The 24,057-nt window shown below is 36.8% G+C and overlaps 2 protein-coding genes across 2 annotated transcripts; one reads left to right on the forward strand and one right to left on the reverse strand.

The window, feature by feature from the left end:
• Window positions 1–21,828: 21,828 nt before the first annotated feature.
• On the reverse strand, window positions 21,829–22,548 carry LOC115724044 (uncharacterized). Its single transcript, XM_030653499.2, has one exon. It carries the CDS (start codon window positions 22,546–22,548, stop codon window positions 21,829–21,831), a length of 720 nt encoding a protein of 239 aa, XP_030509359.2.
• Window positions 22,549–22,676: 128 nt separating this feature from the next.
• On the forward strand, window positions 22,677–23,814 carry LOC115724052 (uncharacterized). Its single transcript, XM_030653509.1, has 3 exons — window positions 22,677–22,770; window positions 23,112–23,332; window positions 23,455–23,814. The coding sequence occupies exons 1-3, from the start codon at window positions 22,677–22,679 to the stop codon at window positions 23,812–23,814; spliced, it is 675 nt and encodes a 224-aa protein (XP_030509369.1).
• Window positions 23,815–24,057: the final 243 nt, after the last annotated feature.

Below are 24,057 nucleotides of genomic sequence, written 5' to 3' on the forward strand. Positions count from 1 at the left end.
AAACATATAGGCTCACACAGGCACACTTTGGATGGATCCTATCATGTTGCTAGGTCATACACAGATAAAAGAAGATTGTAAAATTTACCTGTTACAAATTATTAACTTGACCAAGGGGGCCATCAGATCATTAGATCTGGCAAAAAGTAACCATGGCTATTTGCAATCAAGTAATAATAGGTTTTCAAAAACTTACACACAAGCTAAAAAACACATACTCCTGCAACAAGGTTAGCTGGATAGTTGGAAGTAGGATTTATTTAATTTTAAATAAATAATTTCGAAAAATAAATAATTAAAAAAAATATTTTAATTAATTTCGAAAAAAAAAATTAATTAATTTTCGAAAATAAAAAAAAATTTAAATTTCGAAATTATTTTAAAATAAATATTTAAAATTAAACCTACATTTTGAAAAATTAGGTTTCAACCAACCTAAATATCATTTCAATATTTGCTAACTACTTTTAAAAATTAAATGTTATTTTAAAAATAAAAATTAAATAAAAATTAGAAAAGATAAATGAAATATCTTTTCAGATTTTTAAATTTAATTTAAATAAATAAAATAACAAAATTTAAAAGTTAGCAAAATATCTTATATCTATTTAAAATTACATGATTATAAATATCTTATTTTAAATTTAAATAAGGTCAAAATATCTAAAAAGATTTAATTAAAAAATCTTAAAAGATAAGATATTTGTAAAATATCTTAAAAAATATTATAAATATCTTAAAAGATAAGATATTTTTAAAATATCTTAAAAGATATTATAAATATCTTAAAAGATAAGATATTTTTTAAAATATCTTAAAAGATATTATAAATATCTTAAAAGATATTATAAATATCTTATAAAATCTGACCTTAAATTTAAAAAAAAAAAATATAATCAAATTTAAAAATAAGATAGATTTTTAAGCAAAAAGATAAATACTAATTCTATTCAAATTCAAATTACACTAATATCTTGAATTAAATTAAAAAAAAAAATATATTAAATTAATTCAAAATGATAATTAGAATTGAATTAGGAATAGTAATAGTATATATACAAAACCATACAAAAAATTGGAAGTTAATTCCATGAAAAAGTATGAAAAATTGAAGAAATTAGTAAAAATTCGAAACTGTACGGACAGTTCTGCGATCGCAGGAAAATATCAGCACAGTCCCGATTTTGTCAAATCTTCAAAAAATCATAACTAATTCAAATAAAATCCAAATTGAGCTCTGTAAAAGGCTAACTTGCTTAATTTTTTCCATACTATCCAATAAAAATAATTCCAGAAACGAAATCACAATTATTTTTCACGAAAATTTTACAAACATCAATCAATCATCAAATAACACTCAATACAACATGATACCATCCAAAGAACATACAAACAATCGTTTTAAAGTCCAAATTTCATGTAAGTAAATCAATTACCATGGCTCTGAGGCCAGTTGTTGGGAATTATTTTACCAGGATCTTAGATCTACTCACAAGTATGTTTATTAACATCCTAAATATGAACTTTCTAAAACGATAAAATAAACACATATAAAGTTAAGAAAACCTTACATTGATGCAGCGGAATTAATGTCTCCTTCCACTCAGATCTCTAACCCTTGATTCCTTTCTGTAGCAGAGTATAATCAAGATCTGAGCCCGAATCTCCTTCTTCTTCAAGCTTTGATCCTTCACAGTCTTCCAATCTATGATTGAGTTACTGCTTGCTGTGTGTGGGCACTTACTCTTTCACTAGGGTCACGAAAAAGATGAAGGGAAAAGAGAGAGAGAGATTTCGGCCAAGGTAGAGAGTGAGGAAGGCTCAGTTTTTCTGAAGAGAGAAATTTATGTCAGAAAGCTAATGAAAGCATGTGATTTGACTGAGCCATCACTTTCTATTTATAGGCAACTACTAGGTCTAGGTTTAGAATTATTTGTCATTAAAATAATGAAAATATTAATTTGAAAAAGCTAATTAAGTGGCCGGACTAGGTGTTGTAATGGGCCTCACTTAATTTTGCAATTTTATCAAATTTTATCTCTATTTTCTCAAAAACGCCAATTTTCCAATTCTAGCCTTTTAAATGCCAAAACTAATTATTTAATAACTAAAATAGATTATTAAATAATATTGTCATTTAATTTAATTATTAATTAGACATATAAAGTCTATTAATAAATAAATAAACCCAGAAAACTCTTTTCCTTACAATTTCACCCCTGCTTAGTGAAAATTCATAAAATTAGACATACTCTAACTTTAGAATTATAATTGATCAATCACGAATCAATTAATGAGTCTTACAAGCAGAATGTTCTCAACTAGAATGGGGACCATGGATCAATATGCTGAGCTTCCAATAAGTGAACCAAATTTACCAAGTAAATTCCTACTTATTAATTCTTCGTTGAATCCACTCTTAGAACTTAGAATTGCACTCTCAGACTTATATAGAGCATATTGTATGTTTCACGATACCAATATACTATCTCATTTAACCATTGTTATAATCTTATTGTGATTTAAAGATCCTCTATATAGATGATTTACATCGAGATGGGATTTCTTTACCGTTCTCACCCATCAATGTATTTTGCCCCTTAAAACACTTAGCTACCTGTAAATGGTGTTTAGTGATCTAATAATTAGTCAGTTAAACAAGAGCTCATCCATTTACTTCTATTTGCTAAGCTCGAAGGGAATCATCACTTAACTTCTATACACCAGTAGAAGCTATAGATTCCATATTTATGTTCAGCACTCCCACTCAATCATACTATCATGTCCTCGAAATATACGTATCACCCTGACCCGAAAGTAGGCTTAACTAATAAATCTAAGAACATGAATAGCACTCCTGAGTTGAGCCCAAGCATATCAGGATTTAGATTCTTTTCAATCTTAAGATCAACTACTGATATTGACTTGGAAAGATAAGTATAACGGTAAGTTTGTAATATCTTAACTTAGTTGCAATATCGGTCCAGTCCAATGTATACTCCATACATTCGAAACTAGTATACTTTACTAATGTCCTGGAAAGAACATAACACTTACTCCAAGTGTAAGTACACATCATCGCTGATTATCACATTAGTGTAAATCCAATAACACTGATGAAACAAGGACCAAAACTTTTGATTAATATGATCACAATCACATTCCACTGTGTTGACGATACTGTAATTGTGAATAAACATATGATCTGGATTTAACTGATTTTGTGTGTATGAATGTAATAAACATATTAAACATATTAAACCATTAGCATGTAAAATTCATGCAAACATCAATCACTTCAAATTTCTTATATTGATAACTAATCAGATTGTAAAGAGTTTTATTTAGGGCATAAAACCCAACAGTAGAATGCTATAATTTAGTTGTTACTAGCCAAAGGGTAATCCCTTTGGCTAGTTCTAGTATTTTATAGGGAGATCTAGTTGCTTAGTCTTGGTGGTTGGTTGATTCTCTTCAGTTTGAATAGTTTTCTAATTAAAGTTTTATGCTGTTTTTTGATGTTTTTTTTCAGGTGGAACTATTTTATTGAGTTAGGAGCGTTGTTTGAAGATGTTATAGCTTTATTGTCTAAATTTCCGGGGGCAGTTTTGTCCCATGGGGCTCGCTCTAAGATTTTAGCGGCCCATGGTTGGCAAAGCATGCTCTGTGGTTAGACGATGAGCTATCCTGGTTCGAGGAGGTTCCAGCGCCGGTGGCGGACGTGGGCGTCGTAAATTCATGAGTGATTTTAATCACTTTGTCAAAAAAAAAAATAAAAAAATAAAAAAATAAAAAATAAACATTAAATTTATAACATTTACAAACTTAAAATTTTGAGTACTTATGCCGCTACTATTTACCCTAATATTTATATAAAGAGAAAAAAAAACATGATAACTTATATAAAATTGTCACCAGTTAACTCATTAAATGACAGTATGAAGAAAAGAAAAAAAAAAGGAAAAAAAATAAAATCCATTAAAGAGAAATGATTCTCATGAGGAAATTAGTAACATTTGAATTAAGGAACTTTATTAAGAGGCGTGATATATTTGAAATTTCTCAAAAGAAAATCCAAAAGAAACATGAAACACAGATCTACTACTAAATGTATATATTTATATATATATATATATTTTATAATATAATTATATACAAGGGATAGTTACATAAGACATTATTTTTTAGAAAAAAAAATTATACTTTTACGTTTAAAAATTTTTTTAGGGTGTGTTTGGAAGAAACTGTGTAATTACTAGGTAGGGTAATTATTAGGGTGGTAATTACATAGTTTAGTAATTACACTATATTTTAAATGTAATGTGTGTTTGGATATGAGGTGGTAATTATATATGAATTCCTAATATCTTGTTTGACAAAATAGTTAGTAATTACATGGGAAAATAATATTTTTTAGTAGCTAATGTTTAATATGGAAAGTTTTTTATAATTACACAGTGTAATTACATCCAATTTTCATGGGGGCCCATGAAAATTGGAGAGTGTAATTGGAACCCCTCAATTACTTCAAATTACACAGTTACAGTGTAATTACATGGTCAGACAAACATGCCAAATTGTGTAATTACCTCCAATTACACACAAATCCAATTACATCGTGGCTTTCCAATTACAGTTTTAACACAAAAACAATAAAAAAAATTCATAAAAGTAACATGAAAATAACATCTAAATAATATCAAAACAACAACAAAAAATAACATACAAATAACAACAAGTTAACAACAAATTAATAAGAATACAACATAAAAAGACGATATTTTTTGTAAGTAAAATCAAAAAATCGTAAAAATATTTAAATTTTCGTGAAATCATACTTTTCTAATTTTTTGTTGTTTTTGTATATTTGTGAAATAATATCTTATATAAGAAGACACCTTGATCAAAACATATGGAGGCTTTATGAAAATTTTATCAATTATTTAATGAATTCTTAAGATTGTCTCTTAAGTTTTCTCTTGAGTAATTGTCTCTTAACCATAAAAGAAGATGCCCATATCCTTTTAATTAACCCAATTAAATTAATTAAATCATAGTTCTGTCTCTCTCTTTGAGAATGTTTGACTATTCTTGTGTGTAACACCCTAACTAGCATATGCGTATTACGTGATTTTTAAACATACTGTGCAGCTCGTTGCTAATCAACGAGGTTTATGGAAATCGTGATTAATTAAAATTTTTGCTTTTTAATTAAACTTATAAAATATTTTATACAGAAATACTCGGGATCCCGATTACAAAATACTTTACAAAACTTTACTGTCTAATACAAAATACTTGTCGCCTAGCGACCAATTACAAAGGCGCTGCTGTCCCGAGGATTGTACGCTCCAGGCCTAACCGCCCCAACAAGTACAATCTTCATCGGCTCGTTCTCACGGTTCCTCAGCCTTGGCCTTGCCCTTACCTACACATGAACATAACACTGTGAGTCGACAGACTCAGTAAGAAAAACATAAACATAATCATACATAAATCCCAGGTTATGATCAGACGCCCATACCCCTGACCATAACCCTAACTATCGTGTCTCACACGATACTAAGTCCCGAACGTTCATAAGACGGTACTATTGACAAGTAACAACATATACTCGGTACACTGGTCATACTCCAGCTGCTAGTCATACTCTAGCCTGTACCGATGTGTTACAGTATTAGCCTATACTCGGTTCACTTGTCATACTCCAGCTGCTAGTCATACTCTAGCCTAACCGATATGATACGGTCAAATAGTACAGTACCACCAACCCTAGTATCAGCCTATACTCGGTACACTGGTCAAACTCCAGCTGCTAGTCATACTCTAGCCTGTACCGATGTGATACAGTGTCAGCCTATACTCGGTACACTGCTCATACTCCAGCTGCTAGTCATACTCTAGCCTGTACCGATGTGACACAGTCGGATGGTACGAAGCCAACATACATATCTAATGTAATCTAACAGGCTTCCTACATGCACGCTAAACATGTAATACATATGCATACTGTTATACTAATCTTACCTTGATTCCGAATTCAAGTGTGCTGGTCAACCTGAGTGGAACGAACTGCACGGTGGTTTACAGGCTCCTAAACCATAACAATCACAACACTATTAAGTGATACACTAAATCACTTCCCGGGGACTTAAACTAGAAACTAAAAGTTTCCCTATCGATAAAAAGCATGGCAATACCCCAAATAACATAAAAATAAGAAAAACTAGGGTTCCTGAAAATCCCCCAACCGGTAGACCAGTTCTGCAACCGGAATTCCGGTTGCACAACCGGAATTCCGGTTCCTCGTTAGAAACATACAAAAATTCCATAACTCAATCAAATCCAACCCAAAACATACCAAACCTTCCAGACCTGTTCTAAATACCCCAAAGAACATAACCAAAGCATCAATACAACCCAGAACGCACAGATACTAAAAATGCCATGTGAGCTCCAAGCTTTGAGTTCAAAACTCAAACTTGGCTAAAGCTCACCCACAAGCATCAAAACCAGTTTAAATCTACTCAATCATGCATATAAAAACTTCTGAAAACACAGGAAATCGACCCCAACAAACACAGCAATAAAACTCATCAATTTACCTTGAAAATTATAGTTTTGAGTTAAAAATTCACAAACTTGAGCAAGGATAACTAGCATGCATCAAAACCTATCTCAACTCACTTAATTAAACATTTTTAATCCACAGAAAACAACAACAACAACTAACAGTAGCTACAACCACAAAACACAAGCATGCAATACTCAACTTTTTTCTAAAATTTCAAGAAACTAAAAGAGAAGCTAGAACAAGGATTACCTCCACTAGAATTACTCTAAACTTGATGGAAATCAATTGAATTAAGCAAAGAAACACAGCCCTAGAAACTCCCAAGCATGGCCGAATGAAAGAGAGAGAGAGAGCTCTTGAATGAAAAAGATGAAATTTTGCTTTTCTTTAATTTTTGATAAAATGAAGAAATAATAAAGCTACAACTAATAATCAGCATATTAATCACATAGAAACAACTTATTAACTTAAAATAAAGTCCACTAAAGGACAAACATAACAATGGGGAAAAATGACCATTTTGCCCCTCCACACAAAAATAACATAAAGGGCACTAAAGGGTATTTTAGGAAATTCTAAATTCCCGACCATTCTCGACATTTCCAATGTCTAAATAACCGTCCCCTAATACTAACATACTAAGTTGTGATTTTATTGAGCCAAACACCGAGTTCCATGTTATCAGGCACCGAAAATGCAAAATTATGAAATTCACTATATGACATAAAATGCATTTCAGAATTCAATAATAACAGCATAAATAATTATTTAAATATCTATAAATGATTTTCATAATTAAACATAATTAACTGCTAATTTTCAAATTAGTCTAAGCGGTCTTTACAACTATTCCCCCCTTAAAAGGATTTCGTCCTCGAAATCTAACCTGAACAACTCTGGATATTGAGCTCTCATATCTGACTCTAGCTCCCAGGTGGCTTCCTCCACCTTGATGTTTCTCCAGAGTACCTTGACCAATGCTATGGTCTTATTCCGAAGTACTTTATCCTTTCTATCTAGGATCTGCACTGGCTGTTCTTCGTATGTCATATCTGGCTGCAGTTCAAGGCTCTCATAACTGAGTACATGAGAAGGATCTGAAACGTATTTTCTCAACATAGAGACATGGAATACATTGTGAACTGCAGATAAAGCTGGAGGCAACGCTAACCGGTATGCCACTTGACCTACCTTCTCGAGAATCTCGAAAGGTCCTGTAAACCTAGGACATAACTTGCCTATTTTCCCGAAACGTTTAATCCCCTTCATTGGAGACACCCGTAAAAACACACGGTCCCCTACTTGGAACTCAACATCTCTGCGTTTTGGATCTGCATAACTTTTCTGTCTACTCTGTGAGGCAAGCATTCTAGCTTTTATTTTCTCAATTGCCTCATTGGTCCGCTGCACTGACTCCGGACCTAGGTACTTCCTCTCCCCTGTCTCATCCCAGTGGATGGGAGATCTACACTTCCTATCGTATAACAGTTCATACAGAGCCATCCCTATCGTACTCTGATAACTGTTGTTGTAAGAAAACTCTATCAACGGTAGATATTTATTCCAAGAGCCTTCAAAATCCATAACATAGGCTCACAACATGTCCTCCAATATCTAAATTGTCCTTTCGGACTGCCCATCTGTCTGAGGATGGAATGTTGTACTGAATTTTAGTTTTGTACCCATTGCTTGTTGCAAACTCTGCCAAAACTTGGAGGTAAACTTCGGATCTCTATCCAAAACTATAGACTTTGGTACCCCGTGAAGTCTTACAATCTCTCTAACGTACAACTCTGCCAACTGATCCACTGAAAAGGTTGTTCTAACAGGTAGAAAATGAGCAGATTTCGTGAATCGATCCACCATTACCCAGATGGAATCGAACAAACCCGTGGTTCTAGGTAACCCAACAACAAAATCCATCGTGATATCCTCCCATTTCCATTCAGGTAGGGTTAAAGGCTATAACAACCCTGCTGGTCTCTGATGTTCAGCCTTAATCTGCTGAAAGGTGAGGCATCTCGTTACGAATTCTACCAAATTCTTCTTCATACCACTCCACCAGAAGTCCAATTTAAGATCCTGGTACATCTTGGTGGTGTCGGGATGTAGAGAATAAGGGGTAGAATGAGCCTCCTCAAAGATCTCATTCTTGAGTTCCACACTACTCGGAACGCAAACCCTAGCTTTATACAGAAGCATCCCGTTGTCTGACACTGAAAAATCCCTGGCTTGGCCAGCCAAAACCTCGTTTCTGATTTTCACTAACTCTGGATCAGTCATCTGAGCGGCTTTAATTCTTTCCAACAGATCCGATTGCAGCGTCAAGTTGTGAAGCTGACCTACCACAAACTCAATGTTGGATCTAACCATGTCCTCTGCTAACTGAGGTGAGATCTGAATCATGCTAGCTACCTGCCCGGGACCCTTCCTACTCAGGGCATCGGCCACTACATTGGCCTTCCTAGTGTGATAGAGAATCTCACAGTCGTAATCTTTCACTAACTCCAACCAACGTCTCTGTCTCATATTCAAATCTTTCCGAGTAAAGAAAAACTTGAGACTTTTATGGTCGGTATAGATTTCACACCTTTCTCTGTAAAGGTAATACCGCCAGATCTTCAATGCAAAAACCACCGCGGCCAACTCTAGGTCATGAGTCGAGTATTGCTGTTAATAATCCTTTAACTGACGAGAGGCATAAGCGATAACCCGATCGGCTTGCATCAGCACACACCCCAGACCCTGTCTGGATGCATCGCAATAAACTACAAATTTCTCTTTGTCCGAAGGCAAAGCTAACACTGGAGTTGTAATCAACCTCAGTTTTAGCTCTTGAAAACTAGCTTCGCACTTATTTGACCAAACAAACCGCTGATTCTTCTTCGTAAGTTCGGTTAAGGGTGTTGAAATCTTAGAAAACCCTTCCACGAACCGATGATAATAACCGGCTAAACCCAAGAAGCTTCTAATTTCTGTCACTGTCTTCGGTCTTGGCCAATCCCTAACGGATTCTATTTTCCCGGGATCCACCTTGATCCCATCCTTGCTAACAATGTGCCCTAAGAATGACACCTGAGATAGCCAAAATTCACATTTCTTGAATTTGGCATAAAGCTTGTGTTCCCAAAGCCGTTGCAAAACCATTTGAAGATGTAGCTCATGCTCCTCTTCTGATTGAGAGTACACAAGGATGTCGTCGATAAACACAATCACACAGATATCGAGGAAATCCTTGAATACTCTATTCATCAAATCCATAAATGCTGTAGAAGCATTGGTTAGTCCAAACGACATAACCAAGAATTCATAATGTCCATACCTAGTACGGAAAGCCGTCTTCGGAATGTCCTCCTCTCGGATTTTCAACTGATGATAACCCGATCGGAGATCAATCTTGGAGAAGACCGTCTTCCCCTGAGGTTGATCAAAAAGATCATCGATCCTAGGTAATGGATATTTATTCTTCACTGTTAGCTTGTTTAATTCTCGACAATCGATGCACATTCTCATAGTTCCATCTTTCTTCTTGACGAATAAAACCGGAGCTCCCCAGGGTGACACACTAGGTCGGATAAACCCTATGTCAAGTAACCCTTGAAGCTGAATCTTTAATTCTTTAAGCTCAACTGGAGCCATTCTATACGGAGCCTTGGAAACCGGTTCCACTCCGGGTGCCAAATCTATAACAAAATCAATTTCCCGCTAAGGTGGTAAACCTGGAAGTTCTTCGGGAAAAACGTCAAGAAATTCCCGAACCACCTTGATGTCCTCTGGCCGAATGGTATTTGGCCGAGTGGTGTCCATCACCATGGCCAGAAACCCTAAACAACCGCCATGCAGTAACTCCCTAGCTGACATGGCCGAAATCTTCAGAATCCGAGATCCCTGAACTGAACCAACAAACACAAATGGTTCTTCACTTTCCGGTTGGAAGATCACCATCTTCCTCTTGCAATCAATACTGGTTGAGTATTTAGATAGGAAATCCATTCCTAAAATAATATCGAAATCCACTAGGCTCATCTCTATCAAGTCAGCACTTAACTCTCTACCATCTATTCTGATCGGCATAGACCTAATCCACCTTTTGGAGATAACTAACTCTCCGCCAGGTAATAGGGTTCCAAACCCTAATTCATAACTATTCCACGGTCTATCCAATTTACTAAAGATTCTGGCTGCCACATAAGAATGTGTGGCCCCAAAATGAAACAGCACTGAGTAAAATGAGTTATTAACCGAGAGCTAACCTGTTACAACTGAAGGGCTGGCTTCTGCATCACCATGCGTAATGCCGAACACCCTAGCTGGAGTGGGTCTCGCCGGAGCCCTTGGTGCCTCTGACCGAAGCTGGGGACAATCCCTCTTGTAATGTCCGGGCATGCCACACTGAAAGCATCCTTGACCTCTGCACTCACCTGAATGATGCCTTTTACAAATGGGACACTCCGGGTAAGAATAACGGGTCTCAGCACTACCCTGACGACCGCCTCGACTCTGGTTTCCTCGGAACCTCTTGTTCTGCCCCGAGCCACCAGATGCAGTGGATGTCTTCCTTTTTTTGGTCCATGGCCGAACCACTACCTCCCCTGCTGAAGCCTAATGCAGGAGGGGTAGGAGCCCCGCCACTCACTGGAGTCCTAACTGACTCCGACATACACCCAATTGCGCCCTCAGCTCGCAGTGCTTTCTCCACCATCTCAGCACAGGTGGTCTTGTCGTCCGTAGTGATCATAAGGTCATGCTTGATCTTCATATTAAGTCCATCAAGATATTTTTCTTTCTTACTGAAGTCGGTTGGCACGATTCCTGAGGCCAACCTTGCCAACCGGTCAAACTATGTAGTGTACTCAGTCACACTCATATTCTCTCTCTGGGTCAGGTGTGCGAACTCTTTTCTCTTGGCACTTCTAACGGCCTCATTATAGTATTTCGCGTTGAAGAGCTCCTGGAACCTTTCCCAGGTCATGGTCGTAACATCGTGAATCTGGGACACCATGTCCCACCAGACTAAGGCGTCTTCTTGGAACTGAAAGGTGGCACACACCACCCTGTCATTCCCGGTGACACCCATAAAGTTCAAAATTCTTGTAATCACCGTCAGCCACTGTTCGGCTTTCATGACGTCCGGACCTCCCAGAAAAACCGGAAGTGCCTACTTCCGGAACCTTTCATATAAGGGTTCCATTCTGTTCGCCGATACCACTATCTGGGCTTGAGCAACAGGGACGGGTGCCACTGGAACTTCTGGCACCGGCACTACAGGAGCACCCTGCTGCCTCAATCTCTGAATCTCCTGATCTTGCTCCTCTATTCTGGCTTGCATTTCGGCAAACCTAGTTTCCCAATTTCGGGCTTCCTAATTGGCTTGAGCAGCCTGGGCAGCCTGTGGCGAGTTATCATCACCCCGACCACGGGCCCTGCCCCTGGGACCTCTACCAGGGCCCCTAACATTCGGGGGAAACTGAGCTCCTTGACCCTGATTTGACCCGACCGAGTTGCCCTGACTCTTGGTGTTCCGCCTGGCGTCCATCTAGTCTGAACAGCCTGCGAAACCAAGAGTTGGCACATTAGGTCATGATCAACGGGAGCTTACTAATGCCGCTTAATTTGGAAATTAAAAACATGCGCCTATTCTACTATTAGATTACTAACATGCTTCCTTTTAGGCTTTTCTTATTTCATAATAATTAAATAAACTACTAAAGCAATAAAAGCTTACTGAATCGTAGAATGAGCTAACTGCTGATGATGATTATACATGTCGTGACGATCTTTGGAAGACAACCTGGCGGCTCTGATACCAAATTGTAACACCCTAACTAGCATAGGCGTATTATGTGATTTTTAAACATACTGTGCAGCTCGTTGCTAATTAACGAGGTTTATGGAAATCGTGATTAATTAAAATTTTTGCTTTTTAATTAAACTTATAAAATATTTTATACAAAAATACTCAAGATCTCGATTACAAAATACTTTACAAAAGTTTACTGTCTAATACAAAAATACTTGTCGCCTAGCAACTAATTACAAAAGCGCTGCTGTCCCGAGGATCGTACGCTCCAGGCCTAACCGCCACGACATGTACAATCTTCATCGGCTCGTTCTCACAGTTCCTCAGCCTTGGCCTTACCTTACCTACACATGAACATAGCACTATGAGTCGACAGACTCAGTAAGAAAAGCATGAACATAATCATACATAAATCCCGGGTTATGATCAGACGCCCATACCCCTGACCATAGCCCTAACTGCCGTGTCCCACACGATACTGAGTCCCGAACGTTCATAAGACGGTACTATTGACAAGTAATAGCCTATACTCAGTACACTGGTCATACTCCAGCTGCTAGTCATACTCTAGCCTGTACTGATGTGTTACAGTATCAGCCTATACTCGGTTCACTGGTCATACTCCAGCTGCTAGTCATACTCTAGCCTAATCGATGTGATACGGTCAAATAGTACAGTACCACCAACCCTAGTATCAGCCTATACTCGGTACACTGATCATACTCCACCTGCTAGTCATACTCTAGCCTGTATCGATGTGACACAGTCGGATGGTACGAAGCCAACATACATATCTAATGTAATCTAACAGGCTTCCTACATGCACGCTAAACATGTAATACATATGCATACTGTTATACTAATCTTACCTCGATTCTGAATTCAGGTGTGCCGGTCAATCTGAGTGGAACGAACTGCACGGCGATTTACAGGCTCCTAAACCATAACAATCACAACACTATTAAGTGATACGCTAAATCACTTCCCGTGGACTTAAACTAGAAACTAAAAGTTTCCCTATCGATAAAAAGCATGGCAATACCCCAAATAACATAAAAACGAGAAAAATTAGTGTTCCTAAAAATCCCCCAACCGGTAGACCGGTTCTGCAACAGGAATTCCGGTTCTGGGAATTCCTGAACCCTCATCCGGAATTCCAGTTGCACAACCAGAATTCCAGTTCCTCGCAGGAAACATTCAAAAATTACATAACTGAATCAAATCCAACCCAAAACATACCAAACCTTCCAGATCTGTTCTAAATACCCCAAAGAACATAACCGAAGCATCAAAACAACCCAGAACACACGGATACTAAAAATGCCATGTGAGCTCCAAGCTTTGAGTTCAAAACTCAAACTTGGCTAAAGCTCACCCACAAGCATCAAAACCAGTTTAAATCTACTCAATCATGCATATAAAAACTTCTGAAAACACAGGAAATCGACCCCAACAAACACAGCAACAAAACTCATCAATTTACCTTGAAAATTATAGTTTTGAGTTAAAAATTCACAAACTTGAGCAAGGATAAGTAGCATGCATCAAAACCTATCTCAACTCACTTAATTAAACATTTTTAATCCACAGAAAACAACAACAACAACTAACAGCAGCTACAACCACAAAACACAAGCATGCAATACTCAACTTTTTTCTAAAATTTCAAGAAACTAAAAGAGAAGCTAGAACAAGGATTACCTCCACTAGAATTAGTCTAAACTTGATGGAAATCACTTGAATTAAGCAAAGAAACACAGCCCTAGCAGCTCCCAAGCATGGTCGAATGAAAGAGAGAGAGAGAGCTCTTGAATGAAAAAGATGAAATTTTGCTCTTCTTTAATTTTTGATAAAATGAAGAAATAATAAAGCTACAACTAATAATCAGCATATTAATCACATAGAAACAACTTATTAACTTAAAATAAAGTCCACTAAAGGACAAACATAACAATAGGGCAAAATGACCATTTTGCCCCTCCACACAAAAATAACATAAAGGGCACTAAAGGGTATTTTGGGAAATTCTAAATTCCCGACCACTCCCGACATTTCCAATGTCTAAATAACCGTCCCCTAACACTAACATACTAAGTTGTGATTTTATTGAGCCAAACACCGAGTTCCATGTTACCAGGCACTGGAAATGCAAAATTATGAAATTCACTATATGACATAAAATGGATTTCAGAATTCAATAATAACAGCATTAATAATTATTTAAATATCTATAAATAATTTTCATAATTAAACATAATTAACTGCTAATTTCCAAATTAGAATAAGCGGTCTTTACATTGTGTTTTGTTTGCTTTGTCTCTTTTGGTTTTGTTTGTTCTTGTTTTTGTCCCTGCTTTGCTTTCCTTTTGGTTCTCGATGGCTTTTAGAAGTAGTGCAAATGATCTTCTGACTAAAAAGTGGGTTGATATCTGCTTGGAAGAAGAAGATCAGGAAGCTTTCTTTGATGATTATAATATAGAGAAAGAATTTGATGAAAGATAGTGCCTTATTGGCAGATTGTCAATTAGAAAAGTCTCTTATTTCCAGATATTTCAAAATATCATTGTTGATTTATGAAAACCCGAAAAAGGTATGTATGTCAAGATTCTTGACAAAATCGTTTTTTATTTCAATTTTATCATGAGATACATATTCAAAAGGTTATTACCGAAAGTCCATGGACCTCTGATCGAAAACAGCTCATTCTTGAAAGACTGAAACTTGGGAATAGTTCAAACGCGATTACTATGAATATATTGGATATGTGGGTTCAGATTCATAACTTCCAAGCGAGATTTAAAATAGAATGGGCCATCCGTGAGGCGCACGTTATATCGATGAGTATGATGTTTCAGATCCAAATAACTTTCAAGGAGTTAGGCGCGACTATCTATGTGTTCGAGTAAGGGTGAATAATGAATTACCTCTTAAGACGAGAAGGAAGTTCCGACGTCGAGGTGGCGATCCTTTCTATGCAAATTTTAAGTGCAAAAGAGTACCCACATTCTATTTCATTTGTGGGTCACGAGCCATACTGAAAGGTTATGCGAGAAGATCTATGATACTCCTATTGATCAAATTGTCAAACCTTACAATATTGATATGAAAGCTCTGACCAAACGCCAAACTTTTCTAACTGCATCTCCATGGCTGCGTTCTGGAAAGGTTGAGATTTGAACTGAGGGAGAAGGAAAGACAGTTGACTTACGTGGTGTTAATGCTCCCCCACAAAATTTTGCCTTATCAGCAACCAATCTCGAGTCTCCCAGCTTATCAAATCCCCATATCATGGCCAACCAATCACGTGAATTGGAAAACAAATTCATGTTATTAAAGACCATACAATTGTGGTCAAGGATAATATCTTGGCTTTTACTATGGATGTGACTTTTGAAATAATTGATTCAAAAAGGAAGAGGTTGGGCCTTGATCCTCTTAATGGCCCTTCACTTACAACAAGTGAATCTATGGATACCGATGTTACTCTTGTTAATCTTTCCTCACAGAAAGTTGTTGATGTGCCAAAAAACATGGAGAAAGTGGGTTTTGGATTCTAGGCCCATCAAGTATTATGAGTACTATTAGTTGGAATTGTTGTGGGCTTGGGAACTCAGGGGCCCAACAATTCCTTGAAGACATGTGTGTCCAAAAGAAACCCAAATTTTTATTTTTAAGTAAAACCTTGTGTAAAAAAGATACTGTGGATCGTGTGAAATCTCGTCTGGGCTTCGAAATTTGTTTCTCAATTGACGTTCATGGTAGAAAAGGTGGTCTTGCTTTATTTTAGCAAATTTCTTCAGAGGCCCATCTTCTTAGTTATTCCCACAACCATATTGATATTGAAGTCAAAATTCCTGGAAGGATTAAATGGCATCTCTCAAGCATCTATGGTGAACCAAACTAAAGTCTTCGTGATCGTACTTGGATTGTGCTTATTATGACTTGTGTTTCTTCGATACGATATAAGGTTGTTCATGGGGGCCATGTGTTGGGCCTTATTTGTCCTTCTTGTGATATTCTGCAAGGCGACCCTCTGTCCACATATCTTTTCAAAATCTATGTTGAAGGTTTGTGTTCTTTAATTCAAAAATTCAAGGCCAACAAGGTTATTCAAGGTTGTCGTGTGGCTCAACGCAGTCCACCGATTACACATATGTTTTTTATCGATGACAGTTATCTCTATTATCAAGCAGCTAGGGGCGCTACTGATGGTATTCGCACATTGCTTCATTTGTTTGAAACTGCATCTTGCCAGAAGGTTAATAGCTCCAAATCCTCTATTTTTCAGCCCTAATACCGACACCTCAACTCGTTCTCATATCTGTACAATATTTGGCATGCATGAAGCTACTGAAGGTAGCCTTTATCTTGATTTTCCCAATATTATCGGTCGTAATAAAAATAAAATAGCTGGTTTTATCAAGAACAAGGTCATCTCTCGTATTAATAGCTGGGAAGGAAAGTTTCTTTCTCGTGCAGGTAAAGAAATCCTCATCAAACATGTTCTCCAATCTTTGCCTACATATGACATGAGCATTTTCCTCCTTCCCATTGGGACATGTAATGAAATTGAAAAGTTAATGGCAAGCTTTTGGAGGAAGAAAAACTCTAGTAAAGGTCGCAGTATTATTATTATTTTTTTTTATGAATCAAAGAAGTTGTATTGCTCACAAACAAAGTTTTTTACAAACTAATTGCACCTTTTAAAGGCCAAGAATAACTATACATGTATCATTTGTCTGTTCTTATTTACAATCATCTACAACTTGTGAAACTAGGCTTTGTCTTCTTCCTTTACCCGTTTTGGCCAACAAAGAGTAATGCGCTGCTTGACTGAATGCTTGAGCTGCTGCATCAGAAGGTCTGAATGCACCTGACTTTGACACCAGATTTTGGCATTTCGGGCACTCCATATCATGTACACCAGACCAGAAATGCACGCTGCAAAGGTAAGCTTTCGAAACTTGCTCATTTTTGCTCTCCCTATCCACCTGAGTAATCGGGGAAGATCAGTAGCAAAAGCATGCCAGTTCAGCCATGCTTTCACTGCTAACAAGCATCCTGCTGCAACTGTAGAGTCAAAAAATAGATGGGGACATGTTTCAACATCCTGACAACATAGAACACACATTGTATCTTGAGTGATTCCCATCCGAGCTAACCTGTCCTTTGTTTTCATTCTCTCCTGGATTGCAACCCATGTTATGAAGCTGTGTTTAGGAGTATTCAATCTTCCCCAAACCTATTGGCTCCAACTCACTTTCTCTTGATTTGGCCTCAACAAAAGATAACCTTTAGCAACACTATAAGGTGTATGAATAGATACCTGACCAGCACAAGCTTCCTTGAATGTATCTTTCAGCAAAACAAGCCTCCTCCAATACAAGCTCCCTTGGATAGGAGGCTTGTATTGCCACCAATTCTCATCTTGGATATACACGCAATGGATCCATTTCATCCAAAGACTATCTTCTTTGTTTGATATGGCCCAAATGTACTTTCCCATTGCTGCAAGATTCCATTCATGAACTCTTTTGAACCCAAGTCCTCCGCATGTTTTAGAATAGCATAGTTTCTCCCAAGCTATCAAACCTGGACCCATGGCTTTATCTTGACCTGTCCATAGAAAATTTCTACATATAGCTTCAATATCATGGACAATTTTCTGAGGCAAAATCATTACCTGAGACCAATATGCATGGATGGATAAGAGAACTGAGTTTATCAAGATGACTCGGGCTGCAAACGACAAGTTTCTCGGTCTCCAAGTTTGGATTCTTGCTGTCATTTTCTCCACAAGTGCAGAGCAATCATTCTTTGATATCTTTTTGGCACAAATACGTACTCCCAAATAATGGAAAGGCATCTGTTTTTGACTGAAGCCTGATGCATCAAGAATCCTAATTACTTCAGAGCTAGCCATATTGCTACAATATATAGCTGATTCTTACGGGTTAGGTTGAAGACCCGATGTTTGGCTGAATAGCTTTAAGCCTTGCAAAAGATAATACACACTCTTGAAATCCCCATTACTGAAGAGAAGGACATCATCTGCAAAAGCAAGATGATTTATTTTAAGCTCCGAGCATCTCAAATGTAAATGAAAATCCTCCTTTTTGCCAATAACTTTCAGGATTCTAGAAAGGTACTCCATTCCAATTACAAAGAGGAGAGGAGACATTGGATCCCCTTGCCTCAGACCCCTCTTAGATTCAAAGAAACCATGTACTGAGCCATTGAACATTAGGGAAAATCTTGGAGTTCTCACACAGTTCATAATCAACTTAATGAAAGACTGTGGAAAATTGAGTGCCTTCAACATTTCTTCCACAAAATCCCACTCTATGGTATCATAAGCTTTCTGTAAATCCAGCTTGATCAAATAATTAGCCTTTTTAGTTTTCATTCCATAGTGCTTCACCAGATCCTGACAAATCATTATGTTGTGGCCAATGAATCTCTCTTGGATGAATCCTCCTTGGTTTTGAGAGATCAATCTAGGGAGAATAAGTTTGATTCTAGAACACAAAAGCTTTGTTGCAACTTTGTATATTACATTGCAACAAGCAATTGGTCTGAAATCCTTGGCCGAAGAAGGGCATTTAACTTTAGGAACCATTGTCAGAATAGTGGAATTAATCTCCTTGAGGATCTTCCCTGATTCTATGAAAGAGGTAACTGCTTTGTATACATCATCTCCCACAAGGTCCCAGTTATTCTAGGAGCTTTATGTTGGGTTTTATGCCCTAAATAAAACTCATTTCAATATAATCAGATTTACTTATTAATAAAGATCAGAAATAACATTTTATGTTGCATGGTTCACATGAATTATTTCATGATTATATGTATATAATGTATGAATTTTTTTTAAGTCCAGAACATATGAATTTGATAAGATTATAGTGTTGTCAGCACAGTGGAATATAATATTAATTATATGTTCAAAAGTTTATTCCCTAATTTGTCAGAACACTGGATTTAGACTGACATGGTATAATCAGCGATAGGTATTCTTACACCTTGGAAAAGTGTTATGTCCTTTCCAGGACATTGGCAAAGTTTACCAGTATCCGATGTATGGAGTATACATCGGAAGAGACCGATATTGAACTTTGATTAGATATATTAAAACTTACCGTAATATCTATTCAATTCAATATCACCTGTTGATCCTAGATCAAATGATCTTAATCCTGATATGGTTAGCTTCAATCTCAAGAGTGTTATCCGTGTTCTTTGATTTGTTAGTTAAGCCTACTTTCGGGTCAGGGTGATACGTACATTTTGGCAACACGGTAATGTTGGGTTTTATGCCCTAAATAAAACTCATTTCATATAATCAGATTTACTTATTAATAAAGATCAGAAATAACATTTTATGTTGCATGGTTCACATGATTTATTTCATGATTATATGTGTATATAATGTATGAATTCTTTTTAAGTCCAGAACATATGAGTTGGTTAAAGATTATAGTGTTGTCGCACAAAGGGAATATAATCTTTATTGTATGTTCAAAAGTAGATTCCCTGATTTGTCAGAACACTGGATTTAGACTGACATGGTATAATCAGCGATAGGTATTCTTACACCTTGGAAAAGTGTTATGTCCTTTCCAGGACATTAGCAAAGTTTACCAGTATCGGATGCATGGAGTATGCATTGGAATGGACCGATATTGAACTTTGAATTAGATTTTGAAACTTACCGTAAACATCTATTCAATTCAATATCATAAGTTGATCCTAGATCACATGATCGAAATCCTGATATGGTTAGGCTCAATTTCAAGAGTATTATTCGTGTTCTTTGATTTGTTAGTTAAGCCTAATCTTTAGTCTGGGCAATACGTACATTTTGGGAACACGGTAGTGCAATTGAGTGGGAGCGCTAACATAAATATGGAATCTATAGCTTCTATTTGGCAAATAGAAGTAAAGGATGATTTCCTTCGAGCTTAACCAAACGAAGATAAATGGTGGAGATCTCATTTCACTTAGGTGAAATATCATTTATACAGGGTTAAGTGTTTTAAGGATAAAATACATCGTAGGGTGTTACGGTAATTTAATCCCTGTACAGTGTAAATCATCTATATAGAGGATCATTGATCACATTAGGGTTATAACAATGGATAACTGATGACGTGTCTATATCGTGGAACATATAGAGCGTTTCTATATCACTGAGATTGCAATTCCAAGTTCTAAGTGTGGATTCAATGAGGAATTAATAAGTTAGGGAATTTACTTGGTAAATTCGGTTCGACTTATTGGAAGCTCGGTTATATAGACCCATGGTCCCCATACTAGTTGAGGCCATACTACTTGTAAGACTCAGTTAATTGATTTTAATTAATCAATTATAATTCTAAAAGTTAGACTATGTCTACTTTATGAATTCTCACAGTTTAAGGATGAAATCGTAAATAAAAGGGTTTCTAGGTTTAATTATTAATTAAGAGACTTTGTATGTCTAATTAATAATTATTTTAAATGACAATATTATTTAATAATCTATTTTAGTTATTAAATAATTAGTTTTGGCATTTAAATGATTAGAATTGGAAAAATGGCATTTTTTGAGAAATTGAAATAAAATTGAGGAAACTGCAAAATCCAAGTGAGGCCCATATTCCCTCTATGGCCGAGCACTCCCTTTGTGTTTCTCAATTATTATTTTCATTTTTAATTGCCATGTAATTGCTAATCAAAGCCTAGCTATAATAGGAAAGTGGTGGATCACACTAAATAAGGCAGTTAATCAATTACACAGTAAAAGAGGAAACTGTTTTATTTGGAAAGTTGTGCTCTCCCTTCTCCCTATATAAAGAAATCTTTGTGTCTCTTCTCTTGCATGCTATCAGCCACGAAATTGAGAGAGAAAAATAGAGAGAAATTTCGAAATCCTTGTGAGATGAGTAGTGCCCACACACATCAAGTGGTATCTCAATCATAGTATGGAAGATTATGGAATTTCTGCATCAAAGAAGGAGAAAAGAAGATCCAGGTTCAGATCTTGGTGATGCTCTGCTACAGAAAGGAATCAAGGGCTAGAGATCTGAACGGAAGGAGTCATATTATTCCGCTGCACCCACTGTAAGGTTTTCTAACTTTATATGTGTTTATTTTCATTGTTTTAGAATTCATATTAGGTTGTTAATCCAACATACTTGTTAGTAAATCTAGATCCTGGTAAAATAATTTCCAACACTTTATCCCCAGGTATCTCAAATACTGCCTTCTTGACTTCTTCCTTGGTGAATTTGTTTACTAATAGAGCTGATTGTGAGGAGTCTACAACCGGTCCTTCAAGTATCACCCTTTTTGAAATTCCCGTTCTATTGTTCATTCAGGACCCAAGCAAGGACTTATAATAGGTGATGAACACCTCAGTAATTTGATTAGGCTCAGTAACCCGCACTCCATCTTCTCTAACAATAGACAAGATCTAATTTTGTCTCTGCCTCTGCTTGATGCTCGCATGAAAGAGAGCAGAATTGCTATCCCCTTTTTGAATCCAAGCAGCCTTGGCCTTCTGCTGGAGAAAGGAGAAATAATTCTTAACAGCAGCATTATACTTCTCTTGGGCATTTGATTCTGCTTCATGTAAATCAGCATTCAAAGGGTCATGTTGGAGCTTATCTTGCAGGTCATTTTGATCAGCTTTTGATTGTTCAAACAATGCCTGGACATCAGAGAATCCTTCTCTATTGATCTCTTTAAGTGTAGCCTTTAACTCCTTCAATTTTCTTATCAACTGGTACATCCTAGTTCCCCTCATTTCCTTGTGCCAAACTTCCGAAACCTTATTAAAATAATTAGGATGAGAAGACCACATCCTAAAATATTTAAAAGGTTTTTTCCCGCTTCTCCATCTTGGATGTAAGGATAAAATGGCTGGAGTGTGATCAAAAGTCCCTTCATTTAGGAACATTGCCTCATCATTTGGATATTGATCCAACCACTCTTGATTGGCTAAAATTCGATCAATATTTGAACATATTCTGTCTCTTCCTTGTTGTTTATTAGACCATGTAAAGTAGCAGCCAGTTGCTTTAACATCTTCAATTTGACACTGTTGAACACATTGCATGTCTGCATCAGGATGATAACAAACTCTATGTCCCACTCTTTCTTCTTTGGCTAATATGGCATTGAAATCGCCCATTACAAGCCAATTTTCCTTAGTTCTCAAACCACACAGGTCAGCCCATAATAGTCTCCTTCCCTCATTATCATTGGCCCCATACACCACTGTCAAATAGCTCTCAAAACTAAGGTCGCAGTATTATTTGGATGTCTTGGGATCGACTGGCTGCCCTAAAGGAGGAGCGTGGCATGATCTTTAGACACTTACATGATTTTAATCTTGCTATGCTTGCAAAGCAAGGTAGGCGCTTGTTGTGTAAACCTAATTCTCTTGTGGGAAGAGTGTCCAAAGCTAGGTATTTTCCTAATTCTAATTTCCTTTCAGATGAACTTGGACATAACCCAAGCTTTGTTTGGCGTAGCATTTAGGGTGCTCAAGACTTGGTTTGTTTAGGTGTTGTTCGTGTCATTGGCAATGGTGCTACTACTAACATTCTTGGACAGCCATGGTTACCAAGTTCGGACAACTGATTCATTACCTCTACACATCTTGGTCTATACAATAACACAGTTAGTTCTCTGTTTCAAGTTGATGATCAAAGATGGGATCCTAATGTTATTAATGACCTGTTCTTGGTTCAGGATGTTGGTCTTGCGCAAAGGAACGATCGAGACTTTTTACTGTCTATAGTGCTTATTTGCTACTGCAACAGCAAAAACCAAAAAATCCAGGCCCCAATAACCCTGGTTTTTGGCAAAAATTATGGCACTTGAAGATCCCACCCAAAGTCATTAACTTTTTATGGCGTGCCATCTCTGAATGCCTTCCTACATGTCTTAATCTCGTCACCAAACATGTGCAGGTTTCAGCTATGTGCCCTGTGTAATACTCATGCTAAAACAACCACACATGTCCTGCTCACTTGTGATTTTGTTAAGGCTTGCTGGTTTGTGTTCTGTACACCTCTAAAAATGGATATCTCAGCGTCGTTTGGTACTTAGTTTGAGCTCTGCTGCAATCACTGATATTGGCCTAATTTGTCATGCTGCCATGCTTTGTTGGGTGGTGTGCAAAGCCTGTAACCAAGCTGTTTGGGATAAACGAACCTCCATTGTAAATGATGTTATAACTTCAGCTTCTGTTAATTTTGACCATTGGAAGAAGGCTCAGAAAAATTCTACTCTATTATCATTGTTGATTGAAAATAATAGTGATGGGTCTGAGTTTTGGATAAAACCAAGTTTGAATCAAATCAACATTAATATTGATGGTGCTCTTTTTCATCAAGAGTGTTCATATGGTTTTGGTTTAGTGGCAAGAGATAGCTCAGGGAGGTTAATATAAGCCAAGACATGCTTTCAAGGAGGCATTTATCCAGCTGAGGTTGTGGAAGCCTTGGGAATTAAAGAAGCTCTTAGCTGGATTAAGAGCAAGAACTGGCTTAATATAGAGATTGAAACTGATAGTTTACTTTCTGTCCAAGCCATTCGAAGTAACCAAGCCATGTCCTCCAATTTTGGTTTACTTATTCAGGATTGTCAGTCTTTGTTATCTTCTTTACATAATGTGCACTTACGTTTTATTAGA

Source organism: Cannabis sativa, chromosome X (genome assembly GCF_029168945.1).
Source record: "Cannabis sativa cultivar Pink pepper isolate KNU-18-1 chromosome X, ASM2916894v1, whole genome shotgun sequence".
In the NCBI taxonomy this organism is placed as follows: domain Eukaryota; kingdom Viridiplantae; phylum Streptophyta; class Magnoliopsida; order Rosales; family Cannabaceae; genus Cannabis; species Cannabis sativa.